Source organism: Salmo salar, chromosome 17 (genome assembly GCF_965601325.2).
Source record: "Salmo salar chromosome 17, fSalSal1, whole genome shotgun sequence".
NCBI lineage: Eukaryota > Metazoa > Chordata > Actinopteri > Salmoniformes > Salmonidae > Salmo > Salmo salar.
Genome location: NC_138307.1, coordinates 57859119 through 57876590, shown reverse-complemented (window position 1 = coordinate 57876590; position 17472 = coordinate 57859119). Strand labels below are relative to the sequence as shown.

At 48.8% G+C, this 17472-nt stretch overlaps 1 protein-coding gene across 1 annotated transcript in view; it reads right to left on the bottom strand.

The window, feature by feature from the left end:
• LOC106576214 (USP6 N-terminal-like protein) overlaps positions 1 to 17472 on the bottom strand; it is a 94055-nt gene that overhangs the window by 63841 nt on the left and 12742 nt on the right. The window contains exon 2 of the mRNA XM_014153223.3: positions 7922 to 8022. Within this exon, the coding sequence (XP_014008698.1) occupies positions 7922 to 7925 (4 nt within the window). The 5' untranslated portion in view covers positions 7926 to 8022. The remainder of the gene's footprint in view (positions 1 to 7921; positions 8023 to 17472) is intronic.

Sequence of the window (17472 nt, the reverse complement as noted above, 5' to 3'; positions counted from 1 at the left end):
GTATGTACGTATGTATGTATGTGTGTACTGTACGTATGTATGTACGTATGTATGTGTGTACTGTACGTATGTATGTACGTATGTATGTGTGTACTGTACGTATGTATGTATGTGTGTACTGTACGTATGTACGTACGTATGTATGTGTGTACTGTACGTATGTACGTACGTGTGTATGTGTGTACTGTACGTATGTACGTACGTACGTGTGTACTGTACGTATGTACGTGTGTGTGTACTGTACATATGTACGTATGTATGCATGTATGCATGTGTGTACTGTACGCATGTACGTATGTATGTATGTGTGTGTGTACTGTACGCATGTACGTAAGTGTGTACTGTACGTATGTACGTAAGTGTGTACTGTACGTACGTACGTACGTACGTACGTGTGTACTGTACGTACGTACGTACGTACGTACGTACGTATGTATGCACTGTACGTACGTATGTATGCACTGTACGTACGTATGTATGCACTGTACGTACGTATGTATGCACTGTACGTACGTACGTATGCACTGTACGTACGTACGTACGTATGCGTGTGTGTGTCAGTATGTATGTATGTATGTATGTATGTATGTATGTCAGTAAGTGTGTACTGTACGTACGTATGCATGTATGTAAGTGTGTACTGTACGTATGTATGTAAGTGTGTACTGTACGTATGTATGTATGTAGGTATGTATATATGTAAGTGTGTACTGTACGTACGTATGTATGTATGTATGTATGTAAGTGTGTACTGTACATATGTACTGTACATATGTGACTGAGTGAGTGTGCCTAGCCCAGAGTGTTTCCCTGCCCTGCTGGTGAGATGCCCTGAGGATAGCTCAGCGGATCCATCTCCTCTTCCTGCTGTGTTTACTGCTGGATGTAATCACAATCCTGTGAGGCTTCCTTCCTGTTCCCCTCAACGACACACACCACAGCCCTAGGAGAACAGCCATCATACCATCATCATCGACAGAGAAAAGCAGAGAGAGGCAAAGAGAAAGAGAGAGAAACAGGAAGCCAGGTCAGTCTAGTGGGAGACTTGGTTCCATTGTGAAAACAGAACTGAGATTACAGCTCTACAGGAGGAACTGAGATCAGAGGATATGGGAGAGGACATAAACACTACTGTGCTAAAGCCCAAAACATAACACTAGTTGAATACTGCACTGCAGCAATGGACAAGCGATACAGCAACACTACTACCTCTATACCGTCGCAGCTATAACCCACAGCAGCCGGTTGCTCAGCTTATAGACGGGTTGGTTGTTTAGCAACAAAACCAAAACAGACGGGGTTGGCCTAGAACGTTGACAACCTGTAAACTATATTTCATCTCCAATGTTTATTGAAAACAAATACATTCGCACAACGAGCACTTGTCTCTGGAATACATCGTTACAGTTGTTGGTTAGCCAGCTAGCGAAACGTAGCCATAATAACACTGACATCAGTCAAAATACCTCAAGACATGGTATCAATAACAAGATGAAACGCGCCATCTACGATTCCCCACATGGCGGCAGCTTGTCATTGTTGCTCGCCAACTGGCCATCCAGAATCACAACACCCCACTGAAGCGTGCGCGCCGTTGTCATGCCAACCCATCTATAGCTACTACAAACTGTCCTGCCTGTTAGAGGTGACACCGTCAACGTGAGATAAATCATTTACATGTTGTAGAAATAAGCTAAATAATGTACTAACAGCTATGGGGACTCTCCCATACTCAAAACGTCTCAACTTGTTCAGGACACAGCCCACGTGGGGCAGTGTGTGATGGATTAACTAGTCCAGCCTGTACCACACAAATGAGCTTTGTCCCTCAGACAAATACTTCTCTCTCTAGTAATTATCCCTGTGACATTGTGCCCTACACCAAGAGACAGAGGGATGTTAGCAGGCCTGGCCCTACACCAAGAGACAGAGGAATGTTAGCAGGCCTGGCCCTACACCAAGAGACAGAACCAGGGGTTGGAGACCGAGAGGGGGGGGGGGGGGCAGAGACCGAGAGAGAGGGGGGGGGGGGGGCAGAGACCGAGGGGGGGCAGAGACAGAGAGCGAGAGGGGGGGCAGAGACAGAGAGGGGGGGCGGGCAGAGACAGAGAGGGGGGGGCGGGCAGAGACAGAGAGGGGCGGGCGGGCAGAGACAGAGAGGGGGGGCGGGCGGGCAGAGACAGAGAGGGGGGGCGGGCGGGCAGAGACAGAGAGGGGCGGCGGGCGGGCAGAGACAGAGGGGGGGCGGGCAGAGACAGAGAGGGGGGGGCAGAGACAGAGGGGGGGGGCAGAGACAGAGAGGGGGGGCGGGCAGAGACAGAGAGGGGGGGCGGGCAGAGACAGAGAGGGGGGGCGGGCAGAGACAGAGAGGGGGGGCGGGCAGAGACAGAGAGGGGGGGCGGGCAGAGACAGAGAGGGGGGGCGGGCAGAGACAGAGAGGGGGGGCGGGCAGAGACAGAGGGGGGGGGGGGCAGAGACAGAGAGGGGGGGGGGGCAGAGACAGAGAGGGGGGGGCAGAGACAGAGAGGGGGGGGCAGAGACAGAGAGGGGGGGGCAGAGACAGAGAGGGGGGGGCAGAGACAGAGAGAGAGGGGGCAGAGACAGAGAGGGGCGGGCAGAGACAGAGAGGGGGGGCGGGCGGGCAGAGACAGAGAGGGGGGGCGGGCGGGCAGAGACAGAGAGGGGCGGCGGGCGGGCAGAGACAGAGGGGGGGCGGCGGGCGGGCAGAGACAGAGAGGGGGGCGGGCAGAGACAGAGAGGGGGGCGGGCAGAGACAGAGAGGGGGGGGGCAGAGACAGCGAGGGGGGGCGGGCAGAGACAGAGAGGGGGGGCGGGCAGAGACAGAGAGGGGGGGCGGGCAGAGACAGAGAGGGGGGGCGGGCAGAGACAGAGAGGGGGGGCGGGCAGAGACAGAGAGGGGGGGCGGGCAGAGACAGAGAGGGGGGGCGGGCAGAGACAGAGAGGGGGGGCGGGCAGAGACAGAGAGGGGGGGGGCAGAGACAGAGAGGGGGGGGGCAGAGACAGAGAGGGGGGGGCAAAGACAGAGAGGGGGGGGCAGAGACAGAGAGGGGGGGCAGAGACAGAGAGGGGGGGGCAGAGACAGAGAGGGGGGGGCAGAGACAGAGAGGGGGGGGCAGAGACAGAGAGAGGGGGGGCAGAGACAGAGAGAGGGGGGGCAGAGACAGAGAGAGGGGGGGCAGAGACAGAGAGAGGGGGGGGCAGAGACAGAGAGAGAGGGGGGGCAGAGACAGAGAGAGGGGGGGGCAGAGACAGAGAGAGGGGGGGGCAGAGACAGAGAGAGAGGGGGGGCAGAGACAGAGAGAGAGGGGGGGCAGAGACAGAGAGAGGGGGGGGCAGAGACAGAGAGAGAGGGGGGGCAGAGACAGAGAGAGGGGGGGGGGGCAGAGACAGAGAGAGGGGGGGGGCAGAGACAGAGAGGGGGGGCGGGCAGAGACAGAGAGGGGGGGGCGGGCAGAGACAGAGAGGGGGGGGCGGGCAGAGACAGAGAGGGGGGGCGGGCAGAGACAGAGAGGGGGCGGGCGGGCAGAGACAGAGGGGGGGCGGGCAGAGACAGAGAGGGGGGGCAGAGACAGAGGGGGGGGGCAGAGACAGAGAGGGGGGGCGGGCAGAGACAGGGGGGGCGGGTCCTCTCCACTCTTCCTTTCCAAATGCACAAGAAATGACTCCATCCAGAACAAGTCATCCTCCATCGACCGTCGCTCATTAACAGACTCATTAAGAGAGAGCAACCCCCCCCCCCCTCTCATCTCCCCATCCTACAGGCTAACGGGCAGGTGGAGGCTAATTAGGGTAATTAGCTAGGGATATCAACGAGAGGGCACAATCACTGACTGAATTTACCAGAGGCACAGATAAATAATAACAAAGGATAAAACAAAGCACATTGGGGTCCCAGAGTACAACACATGACCGTACCATCAGCTTCCTGTGGGGTTACAACAGGGTGTAATGTTAGGGGTAGGTTAGGGGTAGGTTAGGGGTAGGTTAGGGGTTGTTGTTTTGGTGCAGCCTGACTGACTCTGTAGCTGTGCTATTTGTGTTCTGACTGAAGTAAGGGATCAAAGCTGGAAAGGCCTTGCAGCATTTATCAGAGCAGGAAAAGTGGGGACTTGGTGATAGGCTACGCTGGGCCTGAGCACAGAACAGAGACACACACACACACTTTTCTGATACACTACTGACATACACACTCTGGAACTTTGATATGGCTGTAGAATATACACTGCTCAAAAAAATAAAGGGAACACTTAAACAACACAATGTAACTCCAAGTCAATCACACTTCTGTGAAATCAAACTGTCCACTTAGGAAGCAACACTGATTGACAATAAATTTCACATGCTGTTGTGCAAATGGAATAGACAACAGGTGGAAATTATAGGCAATTAGCAAGACACCCCCAATAAAGGAGTGGTTCTGCAGGTGGTGACCACAGACCACTTCTCAGTTCCTATGCTTCCTGGCTGATGTTTTGGTCACTTTTGAATGCTGGCGGTGCTTTCACTCTAGTGGTAGCATGAGACGGAGTCCACAACCCACACAAGTGGCTCAGGTAGTGCAGCTCATCCAGGATGGCACGTCAATGCGAGCTGTGGCAAGAAGGTTTGCTGTGTCTGTCAGCGTAGTGTCCAGAGCATGGAGGCGCTACCAGGAGACAGGCCAGTACATCAGGAGACGTGGAGGAGGCCGTAAGGACCGCTACCTCCGCCTTTGTGCAAGGAGGAGCAGGAGAAGCACTGCTAGAGCCCTGCAAAATGACCTCCAGCAGGCCACAAATGTGCATGTGTCTGCTCAAACCGTCAGAAACAGACTCCATGAGGGTGGTATGAGGGCCCAACGTCCACAGGTGGGGGTTGTGCTTACAGCCCAACACCGTGCAGGACGTTTGGCATTTGCCAGAGAACACCAAGATTGGCAAATTCATCTGTGCTCTTCACAGATGAAAGCAGGTTCACACTGAGCACGTGACAGACGTGACAGAGTCTGGAGACGCCGTGGAGAACGTTCTGCTGCCTGCAACATCCTCCAGCATGACCGGTTTGGCGGTGGGTCAGTCATGGTGTAGGGTGGCATTTCTTTGGGGGGCCGCACAGCCCTCCATGTGCTCGCCAGAGGTAGCCTGACTGCCATTAGGTACCGAGATGAGATCCTCAGACCCCTTGTGAGACCATAGGCTGGTGCGGTTGGCTCTGGGTTCCTCCTAATGCAAGACAATGCTAGACCTCATGTGGCTGGAGTGTGTCAGCAGTTCCTGCAAGAGGAAGGCATTGATGCTATGGACTGGCCCGCCCGTTCCCCAGACCTGAATCCAATTGAGCACATCTGGGACATCATGTCTCGCTCCATCCACCAACGCCACGTTGCACCACAGACTGTCCAGGAGTTGGCGGATGCTTTAGTCGAGGTCTGGGAGGAGATCCCTCAGGAGACCATCCGTCACCTCATCAGGAGCATGCCCAGGTGTTGCAGGGAGGTCATACAGGCACGTGGAGGCCACACACACTCCTGAGCCTCATTTTGACTTGTTTTAAGGACATTACATCAAAGTTGGATCAGCCTGTAGTGTGGTTTTCCACTTGAATTTTGAGTGTGACTCCAAATCCAGACCTCCATGGGTTGATAAATTGGATTTCCATTAATTATTTTTGTGTGATTTTGTTGTCAGCACATTCAACTATGTAAAGAAAAAAGTATTTAATAAGATTATTTCTTTCATTCAGATTTAGGATGTGTTGTTTAAGTGTTCCCTTCATTTTTTTGAGCAGTATATTATGTAAAACAATATAAAGAAAAATGTGTATATTTTCTATAATCATGTTTATATTTTTCAATAGTCAAATGTAAGAAATGTGTTATTAAAATCAAAGTACTATTCATATCACAGAGCAAGCGGCAAAGCATCATATGGCACCAACTTTTACTTTGTAACACCTACAGATGAAACACTAAGTTGTCTTAAAGGAGGCCTGGGTAACTTCAATACTGCTTTAATAAACTAATGTCAACAATCCTTCCTCCAAAACACACACACACTTACAGCCGCTGCTCTGTGAAATTTCATAATTATTATTTGTTTTTAAAATCAGTCTTTTTTTGGGGCTACTTTGGTGAGGAATCACCAGGTGTGGTCCAAGAGTGGTTTCCCACCCAATCCTCTCCTAACCCCGACAGCCTCTCCTAACCCCGACAGCCTCTCCTAACCCCGACAGCCTCTCCTAACCCCGACAGCCTCTCCTAAACCCGACAGCCTCTCCTAAACCCGACAGCCTCTCCTAAACCCGACAGCCTCTCCTAAACCCGACAGCCTCTCCTAAACCCGACAGCCTCTCCTAACCCCGACAGCCTCTCCTAACCCCGACAGCCTCTCCTAACCCCGACAGCCTCTCCTAACCCCGACAGCCTCTCCTAACCCCGACAGCCTCTCCTAACCCCGACAGCCTCTCCTAACCCCGACAGCCTCTCCTAACCCCGACAGCCTCTCCTAACCCCGACAGCCTCTCCTAACCCCGACAGCCTCTCCTAACCCCGACAGCCTCTCCTAACCCCGACAGCCTCTCCTAAACCCGACAGCCTCTCCTAACCCCGACAGCCTCTCCTAACCCTAACAGCCCAGTCCTGCAGGGTGAGAGCACAGAGCAGCGGTCCTAAGCTATAAACACCTGCTTAGCATCACGTTCCTGGCAGGTGTCTCTAGCCTGTTACTATCAATTACATTTTCATCCATCACTCAAAATCAGACACCTTGTGGACCATAAGCACAGACCACGTGCACCCTGTCCCACGTGCACCCTGTCCCATGCTTCCCCAGCATGTTTATGAGCGTCGGAGCGTGCAGAGGAAAAGGCAGTAGTCGAGTTCAAGCTCTTATCACTCCCCTCCACAGCATCTGGCTAATCCAATCACCTTACAGTAAACACCTCACATGCACAGGGTTGCCCCGGTAACCTACTAGCAACCCTTCAGCATCAGCCAGAGACCTGGCCTACTCAGAGCACTGCAGATAGAAATACACTGTATGGAACAGACATGTCTATTATAGTAGAACGTGGACATACTGGACAATCAGGCCAGCTCTATGCAATACATTCTATCTGAAATGCTCTTAAATATTTTTTGCTTTGTTGAATCTGGAATTCGACTTGATATAGAGCCATGGGAAAAGTCCCCTTTTAAAGAAGATATCCAGATAACGTTGGACAAAGTTTTAGTCCTGAGTGGACGCACCTTTTCATTCCTAACTTAATTCACACTCAGCAAAACACACACCCGAAGCTCTTAATTAGTGCCCATGCACTCTGAGCCAAGACTCACTCCAAGTGATCTTAACATAGAAGTGAACAGAAGCTCAGACACGGTGATTCACAGCTCACTTTTCCATAGAATGCATCATGTCCCTTCAGACACTGTCAGATTCAACACCATGGACAAAGATGGCCCAGGCACACACACGCACACACACACACAAACAGAGTGTGCATCCCGCTACCATCATGCATTGCGGGGCTGATTGATGGGTGATTGCCGTGGCGAGGCGAGGACGCGGCTCTCTCCTCTCTGCCATATGGTTCAGCCACAGGCAGCAGGAAGGAGGAGGTGCAGACAGACTGAGCCCATTTAACACCTCTCCACATGATGCATCCATAGGCCACATGTAGTGGAGCGCTGTGGACCACAGCTCAGAGCTACTTCTCTTTTCTCCAGCTTCTCTCCTTCTGGATGGTACATCAAATAGCTACCACCGATAAAAATGACTTTTCCCACTAGCGAACCGAACAGTGCTTAACCGTGCTCACCAGCACAGTACGGTTCTGGCCGGCAAGATGGTGTGAAAAGGGTAGTGACCTACACTAGCCCTGGCTGTGTTGTTGAGGGGCATGGTGAAGGGTTATAGGTACTTACTCATAGTGGAGGCCGGGGCCGGGGAACAGGGCAGGACCCAGGCGGGGTTTTGGACAGGTGCGGTCGTTCTCCACAGGTTCCCTCCTAGAGGCAGTCATGACCTGCAGAGGAGGAGTCATTCAAATGAGCGGAGACTAAAACAAAACCAACTAGGTGCTCAAACACATTTGATGTTTCAGGGACAAATGAGTCCCGTTTCTAAATCTTTATAACGTTCAGAAATATCATGAGGTCTTTCATATGAGGAGTCACATTAGGCCTGTGTCACTGACTCCATGATGGGTACAATCTATCCTGTCCACCTCACTGCCATACAGCCCTGGAGTGACGTGCTCCATGACACACACACACACACAAAGAGGATTAGAGATGACTGTTGGCATGCTCATTAGTGTCATCATTGAGCTAGTAAGACAGGGTGCGGTGTGTGTGTGTGTGTGTGTGTGTGTGTACCCACCCATAAGGCCCAGTCACCGGCCCACCAAACTAAATAATCATAATCTGATGAGTGGTGTTCCTCTGCGGTGGGGTAATAACAGGTCAGTGGATAGCGCTGCAGAAGCAAGCCATGCAGTGGGAGGGAGGGGTAAATTAACTGGGTCATGTTGCCATGACACAACAGGGCAGAAGCCACAGAAGATCTGATTCTTCCTAGAGACCTCTGCTATTGGTCGAGCACAGGTCAGAAAAACACTTAGATGGAATCCCCGTTAGGGGAAACAACTCCACTGTTCACCCCCAGCGCCTTAGTGATCATTTTGTTGATGAAACAGAGGAGAATTCAGTAGCGTGGTAAAATAAATTGCAATGCATATTCTGCTGTCCTAATGGGGGAAAAACGGTTTGTTGTTTGCAGTAATTTCCCCATTGTTGTAATTTCCCCAAACAGACATTGCAGTTTCACCAATGAAGGATTCCAGCTTTAATTAACAGAAGACAAACAAGCACTGAACTAGTTTCATGTGTCAATCCAAAAATGCCAATACTTACAACTGTGTTCATGAATCCAAGTTGTAAACATTAGGGGTATACACAGTGTACAAAACATTAAGAACACCGTCCTAATATGGACTCGACAGTAAACCAAAATAAGTAGAATTGGTCTCATGAAAGTTGCCCATTCCTGGTCTATGTCATGGAAAGAGCAGGTGTTCATAATGTTTTGTACACTTTGTATATGAATGAGATTTGCTTTGTGCATCTAATTATACAATGAAATATTTCTTTGTACATGTAATTGTGATAAGATACTGATGTGATTTTGAATTGTTTCTTATTTTTTTAGAACCCATGGGGATGGTGTTGAAAATTAGCAGTAGCTAAAAATATTACAGCAATTTATTGGACGATTACTTAATGCGTTTCTACTGATCACTGTCCAAATATGTATTTATTTATTTATCTATTTATCTCACACACACACACACACACACACACACACACACACACACACACACTTGAAATCGGAAGTTTACATACACTTAGGTTGGAGTCATTAAAACTCGTTTTTCAACCACGCCACAAATGTATTGTTAACAAACTACAGTTTTGGCAAGTCGGTTAGGACATCTACTTTGTGCATGACAACAAGTAATTTTTCCAACAATTGTTTACAGACAGATTATTTCACTTATCATTCACGATATCACAGTTCCAGTGGGTCAGAAGTTTACATACACTTAGTTGACTGTGCCTTTAAACAGCTTGGAAAATTCCAGAAAATTATGTCATGGCTTTAGAAGCTTCTGAAAGGCTAATTGACATCATTTGAGTCAATTGGAGTTCTACCTGTGGATGTATTTCAAGGCCTACCTTCAAACTCAGTGCCTATTTGCTTGACATCATGGGAAAATAAAAGAATTCAGCCAAGACCTCAGAATTTTTTTTTGTAGACCTCCACAAGTCTGGTTCATCCTTGGGAGCAATTACCAAACACCTGAAGGTACCACGGTCATCTGTACAAACACCATGGGACCATGCAGCCCTCATAACGCTCTGGAAGGAGACGCGTTCTGTCTCCTAGAGATGAACGTACTTTGGTGCGAAAAGTGCAAATCAATCCCAGAACAGCAGCAAAAGTCCTTGTGAAGATGCTGCAGGAAACGGGTACAAAAGTATCTATATCCACAGTAAAACGAGTCCTATATCGACATAACCTGAAAGGCTGCTCAGCAAGGAAGAAGCCACTGCTCCAAAACCGCCATAAAAAAAGCCAGACTACGGTTTGCAAGTGGACATTGGGACAAAGATTGTACTTTTTGAAGAAATATCCTCTGGTCTGATGAAACAAAATTAGAACCGTTTGGCCATAATGACCATCGTTATATTTGGAGGAAAAAGGGGGATGCTTGCAAGCCGAAGAATACCATCCCAACCGTGAAGCACGGGGGTGGCAGCATCAAATTGTGGGGGTGCTTTGCTGCAGGAGGGACTGGTGCACTTCACAAAATAGATGGTGTCATGTGGAAGGAAAGTTACGTGGATATATTGAAGCAACTTCTCAAGACATCAGTCAGGAAGTTAAAGCTTGGTCACAAATGGGTCTTCCAAATGGACAATGACCCCAAGCATACTTCCCAAGTTGTGGCAAAATGGCTTAAGGACAACAAAGTCAAGGTATTGTAGTGGCCATCACAAAGACCTGACCTCAATCCTATAGAAAATATGTCGGCAGAACTGAAAAAGCGTGTGCGAGCAAGGAGGCCTACAAACCTGATTCAGTTACACCAGCTCTGTCAGAAGGAATGGGACAAAATTCACCCAACTTATTGTGGGAAGCTTGTGGAAGGCTACCCAAAACATTTGACCCAAGTTAAACAATTTAAAAGCAATGCTACCAAATACTAATTGAGTGTATGTAAACTTCTGACTCACTGGGAATGTGATGAAAGGTATAAAAGCTGAAATAAATCAATCATTCTCTCTAGTATTCTAGTATTATTCTAACATTTCACATTTTTCAAATAAAGTGGTGATCCTAACTGACCTAAGACAGGGAATAATTTCTACTAGGATAAAATGTCAGGAATTGTGAAAAACTGAGTTTAAATGTATTTGTCTATGGTGTATGTAAACTTCCGACTTCAAATATGTGTGTGCGCGCACACACACACACACACACACACACACACACACACACAGTCAAAAGTTTGGACACACCTACTCATTTTTACTATTTTCTACATTGTATAATAGTAGTGAAGACATCAAACTATGAAATAACACATGCCAAGAGTGTGCAGTTGTCATCAAGGCAAAGGGCGGCTACTTTGAAGAATTTTTTAATAAAATACATTTTGATTTGTTTAACACTTTCTTGGTTACTACAGTCGTGGCCAAAAGTTTTGAGAATGACACAAATATTAATTTTCACAAAGTCTGCTGCCTCAGTCTGTATGATGGCAATTTGCATATACTCCAGAATGTGATGAAGAGTGATCAGATGAATTGCAATTAATTGCAAAGTCCCTCTTTGCCATGCAAATGAACTGAATCACCAAAAAAACATTTCCACTGCATTTCAGCCCTGCCACAAAAGGACCAGCTGACATGTCAGTGACTCTCTCGTTAACACAGGTGTGAGTGTTGACGAGGACAAGGCTGGAGATCACTCTGTCATGCTGATTGAGTTCAAATAACAGACTGGAAGCTTCAAAAGGAGGGTATTGCTTGGAATAATTGTTCTTCCTCTGTCAAACATGGTTACCTGCAAGGAAACACGTGCCGTCATCATTGCTTTGCACAAAAAGGGCTTCACAGGCAAGAATATTGCTGCCAGTAAGATTGCACCTAAATAAACCATTTATTGGCTCATCAAGAACTTCATGGAGAGTGGTTCAATTGTTGTGAATAAGGCTTCAGGGCGCCCAAGAAAGTCCAGCAAGCGCCAGGACCGTCTCCTAAAGTTGATTCAGCTGCGGAATCGGGGCACCACCAGTACAGAGCTTGCTCAGGAATGGCAGCAGGCAGGTGTGAGTGCATCTGCACGCACAGTGAGGCGAAGACTTTTGGAGGATGGCCTGGTGTCAAGAAGGGCAGCAAAGAAGCCACTTCTCTCCAGGAAAAACATCAGGGACAGACTGATATTCTGCAAAAGGTACAGGGATTGGACTGCTGAGGACTGGGGTAAAGTCATTTTCTCTGATGAATCCCCTTTCCGATTGTTTGGGGCATCCGGAAAAAAAGCTTGTCCGGAGAAGACAAGGTGAGCGCTACCATCAGTCCTGTGTCATGCCAACAGTAAAGCATCCTGAGATCATTCATGTGTGGGGTTGATTCTCAGCCAAGGGAGTGTGCTCACTCACAATTTTGCCTAAGAACACAGCCATGGATAAAGAATGGTACCAACACATCCTCTGAGAGCAACTTCTCCAAACCATCAAGGAACAGTTTGGTGACGAACAATGCCTTTTCCAGCATGATGGAGCACCTTGCCATAAGGCAAAAGTGATAACTAAGTGGCTCGGGGAACAAAACATCGATATTTTGGGTCCATGGTCAGGAAACTCCACAGACCTTAATCCCATTGAGATCTTGTGGTCAATCCTCAAGAGGCGGGTGGACAAACAAAAACCCACAAATTCTGACAAACTCCAAGTATTGATTATGCAAGAATGGGATGCCATCAGTCAGGATGTGGCCCAGAAGTTAATTGACAGCATGCCAGGGTGGATTGCAGAGGTCTTGAAAAAGAAGGGTCAACACTGCAAATATTGACTCTTTGCATCAACTTCATGTAATTGTCAATAAAAGCCTTTGACACTTATGAAATGCTTGTAATTATACTTCAGTATTCCATACTAACATCTGACAAAAATATCTAAAAACACTGAAGCAGCAAACTTCGTGGAAAGTAATATTTGTGCCATTCTCAAAATTTTGGCCACGACTGTACATGATTCCATGTGTTATTTCATAGTGTTGATGTCTTCACTATTATTCTACAATGTAGAAAATAGTAAAAATAAAGAAAAACCGTGAATGAGTATCTGTGTCCAAACTTTTGACTGGTACTGTATTTATCCTCAAGAGGGTGTTAAACGATGAGAGACATCCCTACAGTAGTGGTGTACATGAGACTACAGGTGGATTCCAATCCTCTACCCTGGATGACTCACATCTACTGTAGCTATATCTAGTCAGCCAGACATGTTGCATACACCTGTTGTGGTTCAGTCAGCAAAGACCTGACTAAGGAAAACAATGGGTTAATAGATTGGGCTCAGGCCTGAGTGTGTGGGCTGAGAGTCTTAGCTTTAAGGCAGTGAACTGGGATAAGGGAAACCAGACCATATGTTCACCTCTGCTCTGACCCAGGTCTACAGCCAGCTAATCAACAGCAGCATTACTGAGCAGCCAGAGGAAAGACAGCCAATCAACGGTAATGTTACAGGAAGATTGAGGCGACAGAGGGAACTCAAAGCCCTATTAAATAGGCCCAACTCTGTATTATGGGGTTAGTAGTATCTCTCCAAAGCTGAGAAGGTCAGGCATAAAGGAACCTTGGCCCAAGGCAGAGTGAGGGAGGTGGGCTCGGGGCAGGGTGTACTGGGGGCAGGGTGGACTCGGGGCAGGGGGGCAGGGTGGACTCGGGGCAGGGTGTACTCGGGGCAGGGTGGACTGATTTGACCCCCTCTCAATCAGAAAGATTTCAGGCTCCCAGGTGTCATTTATACAGGTAACGAGCTGAGATTAGGAGCACACTCTTAAAGGGAGTACTCCTAATCGTAGCTTGTTACCTGTAAAAAAGACACCTGTCCACAGAAGCAATCAATCAATCAGATTCCAAACTCTCCACCATGGCCAAGACCAATGAGCTCTCCAAGGATGTCAGGGACAAGATTGTAGACCTACACAAGGCTGGAATGGGCTACAAGACCATCGCCAAACAGCTTGGTGAGAAGGTGACAACATTTGATGCAATTTTTCACAAATGAAAGAAATACAATAGAACTGTCAATCTCCCTCGGCCTGGGGCTCCATGCAAGATCTCACCTCGTGGAGTTGCAATGACCATGAGAACGGTGAGGAATCAGCCCAGAACTACACGGGAGGATCTTGTCAATGATCTCAAGGCAGCTGGGACCATAGTCACCAAGAAAACAATTGGTAACACACTACGCTGTGAAGGACTGAAATCCTGCAGCGCCCGCAAGGTCCCCCTGCTCAAGAATACATATACATGGCCGTCTGAAGTTTGCCAATGAACATCTGAATGTTTCAGAGGACTACTGGTGAAAGTGTTGTGGTCAGATGAGACCAAAATGGAGCACATTGACATCAACTCAACTCGCCGTGTTTGGAGGAGGAGGAATGCTGCCTATGACCCCAAGAACACCATCTCCACCGTCAAACATGGAGGTGGAAACATTTTGCTTTGGGGGTCTTTTTCTGCTAAGGGGACAGGACAACTTCACCGCATCAAAGGGACAATGGATGGGGCCATGTACCGTCAAATCTTAGGTGAAAACCTCCTTCCCTCAGCCAGGGCATTGAAAATGGGTCATGGATGGGTATTCCAGCATGACAATGACCCAAAACACATAGCCAACGCAACAAAGGAGTGGCTCAAGAAGAAGCACATTAAGGTCCTGGAGTGGCCTAGCCAGTCTCCAGACCTTAATCCTATAGAAAATCTGTGGAGTGAGCTGAAGGTTCGAGTTGCCAAACGTCAGCCTCGAACCTTAATGACTTGGAGAAGATCTGCAAAGAGGAGTGGGACAAAATCCCTCCTGAGATGTGTGTAGACCTGGTGGCCAACTACAAGAAACGTCTGACCTCTGATTGCCAACAAGGGTTTTGCCACCAAGAACTAAGTCATGTTTTGCAGAGGGGTCAAAAACTTATTTCCCTCAGTAAAATGCAAATCATTTTATAACATTTTTGACATGCGTTTTTCTGGATTTTTGTTGTTGTTATTCTGTCTCTCACTGTTCAAATAAACCTACTATTAAAATTATAGACTGATCATTTCTTTGTAAGTGGGCAAACGTACAAAATCAGCAGGGGATCAAATACCTTTTTCCCCCACTGTACTCACTCACTCATCTACTCACCTACTCCCACGGATCACCTACTCACTCACCTACTCCCACGGATCACCTACTCACTCACCTACTCCCACGGATCACCTACTCACTCACCCACTCCCACGGCTCACCTACTCACTCACCCACTACCACGGCTCACCTACTCACTCACCTACTCCCACGGCTCACCTACTCACTCACCTACTCCCACGGATCACCTACTCACTCACCCACTCCCACGGCTCACCTACTCACTCACCTACTCCCACGGATCACCTACTCACTCATCTACTCCCACGGCTCACCTACTCACTCATGCACGTACACCTAGTCTTTCTCACACACACACACACACACCCACCTACTCTCTCTCACACCTACTCTCTCTCTCACACACCCCCCCCCCCCTACTCTCCCTCTCTTTCACACCCCCCTACACTCTCTCTCACACACACACACCTACTCTCTCACACACACACACCTACTCTCTCACACACACCTACTCTCTCTCTCTCCCACTCTCACTCTCTCACACACACACCTACTCTCACTCTCTCACACACCTACCTACTCTCTCACACACACACACACACACACACCTACCTACTCTCTCACACTCACACACACACACACCTTCTCTCTCTCTCTCACACACACACACACCTTCTCTCTCTCACACAACCTCTCTCACACACCTACTCTCTCACACACCTACTCTCTCACACACCTACTCTCTCACACACACACCGACACACCTACTCTCTCACTCTCTCTCACACACACACACACACACACCTACTCTCTCTCACACACACACCTACGCTCTCTCTCTCTCTCACACACACACACACACACACACACCTCTCTCTCACACACACCTACTCTCACACACACACACACTTTCTCTCTCTCACACACACCTTCTCTCTCTCACACACACACACACACACACCTCTCTCTCACACACACACACACCTCTCTCTCACACACACACACACACACCTCTCTCTCTCACACACCTACTCTCTCACACACCTACTCTCTCACACACACACACACCGACACACCTACTCTCTCGCTCTCTCACACACACACACACACACACACACACACCTACTCTCTCACACACACACACACCTACTCTCTCACACACACACACACCTACTCTCTCACACACACACACACCTACTCTCTCACACACACACACACACACACACACACACCTACTCACACACACACGCACACCTACTCTCACACACACGCACACCTACTCTCACACACACACACACCTACTCTCACACACACACACCTACTCTCACACACACACACCTACTCTCACACACACACACCTACTCTCACACACACACACCTACTCTCACACACACACACACACACACACACACACACACACACACCTGCTCTCTCACACACACACCTGCTCTCACACACCTACTCTCACACACACACCTACTCTCTCACACACACACCTACTCTCACACCTACTCTCACACACACACACCTACTCTCTCACACACACCTACTCTCTCACACACACACCTACTCTCACACCTACTCTCACACACACACACCTACTCTCTCACACACACACACACACCTGCTCTCTCACACACACACACACCTACTCTCACACACACACCTACTCTCACACACCTACTCTCTCACACACACCTACTCTCTCACACACACACCTACTCTCACACCTACTCTCACACCTACACTCTCACACACACACACACACCTACTCTCACACACACACACACCTACTCTCACACACACACACACCTACTCTCACACACACACACACCTACTCTCACACACACACACACCTACTCTCTCACACACACACACACACACACACTCTCTCACACACACACACCTACTCTCTCACACACACACACACACCTACTCTCTCACACACACACACACACACACCTACTCTCTCACACACACACACACACACACACCTACTCTCTCACACACCACACACACACACACCTACTCTCTCACACACACACACACACACCTACTCTCTCACACACACACACACACACCTACTCTCTCACACACACACACACACCTACTCTCTCACACACACACACACCTACTCTCTCACACACACACACACACACCTACTCTCTCACACACACACACACACCTACACACACCTACTCTCACACACACACACACACACCTACACACACCTACTCTCACACACACACCTACTCTCTCACACACACACCTACTCTCTCACACCTACTCTCTCACACACACACCTACTCTCTCACACACACACACACACCTGCTCTCTCACACACACACACACCTGCTCTCTCACACACACACACACACCTGCTCTCTCACACACACACACACACCTGCTCTCTCACACACACACACACACCTACTCTCTCACACACACACACACACACCTACTCTCTCACACACCTACTCTCTCACACACACACACACACCTACCTCTCACACACACACACACCCCTACTC